The following is a 5674-nucleotide window of genomic DNA, read 5'->3' on the forward strand; positions in this document are numbered from 1 at the left end:
ATTGCCTGCCTCTGCATAGCACCCCTGGGCTTCCTTGGTAGTCTCCTATCCAGGAATAAACCAGGTCCAACCAGGCTTAGCTTGCAAGATCTGATGAGATCGGGCTACCCTGGGCCATCCAGGTCAGGACTAGAGACAAACAGAAGTGGTTTGCCATTTCCTGCCTCTGCATAGCAACCCTGGGCTTCCTTGGTAGTCTCCTATCGAGGAATAAACCAGGTCCAACCCTGCTTAGCTTCCAAGATCTGATGAGATCGGGCTAGCCAGGACCATCTAGATCAGGGCAAGAGAGGTTCAGAGGTGCTTTGCCACTTCCCGCCTCTGCGTAGCAACCCTGGACTTCCTTCGGTGGGCTCCCATCCAAATCCTAAGCAGGGCTGACCCTATGTAGCTTCCAAGATCTGATGAGATCGGGCTAGCCAGGACCATCTAGATCAGGACAAGAGACAAACAGAGGTGCTTTGCCACTTCCCGCCTCTGCGTAGCAACCCTGGACTTCCTTCGGTGGGCTCCCATCCAAATCCTAAGCAGGGCTGACCCTATGTAGCTTCCAAGATCTGATGAAATCAGGCTACCCTGGGCCACTCAGGTAAGGGAAGAGATGAACGGAGGTGACTTGCCATGGCCTGCCTCTGCGTAGAAACCCTGGAGCTCCTTGGTGGTCTCCCATCCAGGTACTCACCAGGGCCAACCCTGCTTAGCTTCCTAGATCTGATGAAATCAGGCTACCCTAGGCCATCCAGGTCAGGGCAAGAGATGAACGGAGGTAGCTTGCCATGACCTGCCTCTGCGTAGCAACCCTGGACTTCCTTGGTGGTCTCCCATCCAGGTACTCACCAGGGCCAACCCTGCTTAGCTTATAAGATCTAATAAGATCGGGCCATTCACGTCAGGGCCAGAGATGTCACGGGGGCAGGGCGGGAGCGGATCTCGGAAACACGTCTCCTGACCCGGGGCTGCCGTTGGGGTAACAGACGCAATTCAAAAAAAGTTGGGACCCCCTTGCGAATCGACTCCACACTACTTTGCCCCTCCCGTGACATAAAAGAGAAGACGCTCGCATCAGTTGAACAAGTTCAAATTTTTACTTTATTTTATTGAGTATTCATAAACACATAGCACTACAGAGCAACAGGATGTGCTTGAAAGCCATTCCACACATCAACGCAGTGGGAAACCCAAATCTGCCATCCAGTGTCGTTTCTGGGCTTCCTCAGAGTTGCCGTCCCCTTTCGGGTCCCAATCCACGCCCGGAGAGCCACTGAACACCGCGTAAAACATCTCACAATAAAATTCACACGTGGAACTTCAATAACCAAAGCATCGCCATCTTACCTTAAGGTACTGTTGAATCATGGCCAGCTTCAGCCTCTTAATCGCCTCTGAGTCGTCCGGATCGGCTTTGATGCGCTTGCGCACGACATCTCGCGTGAAGACGCCCACGCTGTTCTGGCTCTCGGCATTGACTGGTTTACCACTTTGGAAGAACTCCTGAGTCAGGTTATAGACCTGTCGCGATACAAAAAAACCCAAAACAAAATGACGTCCCTAAAGGAGCCACGGAATGGAGGGCAGATCTGCACATCGGCCATGGGCTCCTCCGTCTGCCCCTGCTGGCCACGTTCCTTTTCCTCTCTTTCCCCCTAAACCATTCTACTGCTGGATTCTGACAGAGGGTGTTGAGTTACAGCACTGCAGGCTAACTCAGCCCTAACTCAGCCTAGAAGAGAGAAGAAGAGAACAGATTGGATTTATACCCTGCCCTTCACTTGGAGTCTCAGAGCAGCTTACAAACTCCTTTCCCTTCCCCTCCCCACAACAGACACCCTGTGAGGTGGGTGGGGCTGAGAGAGCTCTGACACAAACGGCTCTTTTTCAAGGACAGCTGTGCCAGAGCTTGTGACTGACCCAAGGTCACATCAGCAGGTGCAAGTGGAGGAGTGGGGAATCAAACCCTATTCTCCCAGATTAGAGTCCGCACACTTAACCACTACATCACTACAATGGACTTCAGCAAGCCATTTTCTCAAGGGGGGGGGACAGGACAGCGTGAATAAAATGATTGTACTAAGGTCTTTTTTGCATTCTTATTTCCCTTGCTCATGGGTCCTTATTGCTTCGGGTGCTTTGGTCCCTTTTCCGCACATGTTGCGCTCCCTCTAGTGGTCAATCAGATATTACATCGCTGTATTCTGTTGTAAGGAGCTGCGGTGGCTCAAGGGGTTAAGACGCTGAACTGCAGGCTGTGGAAGGTCGGTAGTTCAGCAGTTCGAGACCCGGGTGCCGCATGATGGAGTGAGCTCCCGTCTCTAGTCCCAGCTCCTGCCAACCTAGCAGTTTGAAAGCAAGACATTGCAAGTAGATAAATAGGTACCACTTCCGTGGGAAGGTAACAGAGTTCCGTGCACCTCGATGTTTAGTCATGCCGGCCACATGACCACGGAAATGTCTTCGGACAGCGCTGGCTCTTCAGCTTTGAAACGGAGATGGGCACTGCAACCCTAGAGTCGGATTCGACTGGCTTTCAAGCAAGGGAACCTTTACCTTATGTCTGTTGTATCTCCCAGCATATTTAAACTGCAGTTTTTTACACCAGACATACAGCCATGTAATACCAAATCGATAACTAGAGGGAGCAAAAGACATGTGGGAAAGGACGCAGAAGAGCCCTGATCCTTCATGGGAATGCCTACTGCGGAATATCTGAGTTGGGAATTGGGAAGGATAGCCAGCTTCAAGAGGGGATTGGAGAAACGTACAGAGCAGAGGTCCATGAGTGGCTATGAGCCACAAGGTATATAGAGAGGAACTCTCGGTCTGGGGCAAGGGATGCTCTGTCTTCTTGGTGCTGGGGGGGGGGGCAAGAGTGGGAGGGCTACTACTGTCCTGGCCCCAGTGGTGGACCTCCTGATGGCCCCTGGTATTTCTGGCCACTGTGTGACACAAGAGTGTTGGACTGGATGGGCCTTTGGCCTGATCCAACACTGGCTTCTCTGATGTTCTTATGGATAAACAGATGGAGCAGAGGTCCATCAGTGGCTCTTAGCCACAAGGTATAGATAGGGACTCTCGGTCTGGGGCAAGGGATGCTCTGTCTTCTTGGTGCTTGGGGGGGGGGCAACAGTGGGAGGGCTTCAAGTGTCCTGGCCCCACTGGTGGACCTCCTGATGGCACCTGGTATTTCTGGCCACTGTGTGACACAAGAGGGTTGGACTGGATGGACCACTAGCCTGATCCAACATGGCTGCTCTTATGTCCTTATGTCAGTACTCTCTGTTCAGACTGCCAGCCAGTCTCCAGGAACTCGGGCAGAGATCTTTCACATCACCGACCACCTGACCTTTCCAACTGGGGGATGCCGGGGACTGAACGCAGGACCTTCTGCATACCAAGCAGAGGCTCTTCCACTGAGCCGCAAGTCCCGTCCCCCGTCCCCCCAGGCCTCAGCGCAAACGCTGCTCGGGTCTCATAAGCCACTTGTGGCCTGTAAAAGCAGATCACACACCCACAAGACAGGAGACACTACCTTCCAATCCAGTTAGCAACCGGGTAAATCAGCCAAGGCTGTGTTTAGCGCCCGCTGTTTTCTGCTTCTATCGAGCTGAGAAAAGGCTCTGTTGTTTTTTTTGTTTTTTTAACTAAGAGCCTTGCCGCCGCTGGAGAGTCCCCTGGGGGAAGAAAGAGCGAGGCTGTGCGAGCCTAAGCTACGAGCATGACCCTAATTCCCAGCACCGTAAGCGGTGTTAGGAATGTTCTAAGAGGATCCGACTAATACCTCTCCAAAGCACTCCCCGTATATAGCCCTTCGCAGGCAGGCACCCTGGGAAACCTGATGTGTGTGTGTGGGGGGGGGGGTTGCCTTCAGTCACAGCCAATGTTCCCTCTAAGCTATGGAGCCCTGTGAGCAAAAATTCTGCTTTGTGAGCTACTGGCGTTAAAGTTGTGAGCAGGCGATTTGGGCTGCTGCATAAATGAGTTTGCTCTGGAGCCCCTCCTTCCTGAGCGAAGACAAAAAGGTGTGAGCCGGAGGCTAAAAAACTGTGAGCTAGCTCACACTCACTCATCTTAGAGGGAACACTGGTCATAGCCAGTTTATGGCGACCCGGTGGGGTTTCCAAGGCAAGAGATGCTCAAAGCCGGTGTTGCCATTGCCTGCCTCAGTTCTAGACTCCCTCGGTGGTCTCCCGTCACAGGACTAACCATGGCCGACCCTGCTTAGCTTCCGAGATCTGAGATCCAGCTAGCCTCGGAGACCCCGATCTGGGCGATAACCAATTGCGGTCAAGTCACAAACAACTTATGGCAGAAAACTGTAGAGTTCGCTAAGCAAGAGACTAAGCAGGGGTGCTCTCCCACTGCCGGCCTCAAAGATAACTCCTCTTGGAATCTCCTAACTGGGGCTGACACGATCGGGTGCACAGAAACCCCACGTTCAAATCTCTGCTGTCTCACACACAAAAAATCTGCTCTCTCATCTGGCAGCCAGAAGTTCTAGCTCTTTTTGCATAATGCACCACGAGGTGGCGAGCTAGACTTGTTTTTTGGGGGGCTGAGAGAGCTCTGAGAGCTGTGAAGAAGGCGACGACGAAGAGATTGGGTTTACACCCCACCCTTCACTACCCAAAGCGGCTTACAAACTCCTTCCCCTTCCCCTCCCCACGACAGACACCCTGTGAGGTGGGTGGGGCTGAGCCCTGACAAAAACTGCTCTTTTCCAAGGACAGCTCTTATCAGAGCTAGGGCTTGCCCAAGGTCATACAGCCAGGTGCAAGTGGAGGACTCCCAGATTAGAGTCCGCGCACTTAACCACTACACCAAACTGGCTCCGTTCCCTTCCCCTCCCCACAACAGACACCCTGTGAGGTAGGTGGGGCTGAGAGAGCTCTGACAGAAACTGCTCTTTTTCAGGAACAGCTGTGCCAGAATTATGGCTTGCCCAAGGTCATCTAGCCAGGTGCAAGTGGAGGAGTGGGGGAATCAAACCCGGTTCTCCCAGATTAGAGTCCGCGCACTTAACCACTACACCAAACTGGCTCTACACCAAACTGTGAGTGGCCCAAGGTCGCCCAGCTGGCTTCATGTGGAGGAGTGGGGAATCGAACCCGGTTCTCCAGATTCGAGTCCACCGCTCTTAAGCACGACACCACACTAGCACTCTCTGTCTCACAATTCAGGGCTGGATTCACATCCGAGACGGCCATTACGCCAACGTGCTGCCATTTATTCACATCACTCCTGATGGGAAGACATGTGTCTCCCAACATCCAGGACTATGCGACTGGCCTACCTTGGCCGCCCAGCGTGGCACAGTGGTTAAGAGGGTGGGACTAGTACCTGGGAGGTGCAGGTTCAAATCCCCACTCTGCCCTGGAAGCTCGCTGGGTGACTTTGGGCAAGTCACAAACTCTCCGCAAAGCCTACCTCGCAGGGTCGTGGTGAGGATAAAACAGAGGAGACGAGAACGATGGCAGCCGCTTTGGGTCCCCACGGGGTAGAAAGGTGGGATATAGATAAAATAATTAAAACGCAGTTTAAAACGCAGATGTAGTGCATCCAGGCAGGTGTCTCTCCTGTGTGCATGGATACACCACTGGGTAGCCTTAGATCAGTTACTCTCTCCCTGTCTCCATACTTTTCGAGGAGTTCCAGCACCACAACCAATGCTCCCTCTAAG

The 5674-nt window shown here is 52.9% G+C and overlaps 1 protein-coding gene across 1 annotated transcript in view; it reads right to left on the reverse strand.

Moving 5' to 3' along the window:
- The window catches only part of SMOX (spermine oxidase), a 65150-nt gene that overhangs the window by 20208 nt on the left and 39268 nt on the right, over positions 1-5674 (reverse strand). The window contains exon 4 of the mRNA XM_015411176.1: positions 1336-1509. Within this exon, the coding sequence (XP_015266662.1) occupies positions 1336-1509 (174 nt within the window). The remainder of the gene's footprint in view (positions 1-1335; positions 1510-5674) is intronic.

Source organism: Gekko japonicus, unplaced genomic scaffold, assembly GCF_001447785.1.
Source record: "Gekko japonicus isolate JY-2015 unplaced genomic scaffold, Gekko_japonicus_V1.1 scaffold850, whole genome shotgun sequence".
Taxonomy (NCBI): Eukaryota; Metazoa; Chordata; class Lepidosauria; order Squamata; family Gekkonidae; genus Gekko; species Gekko japonicus.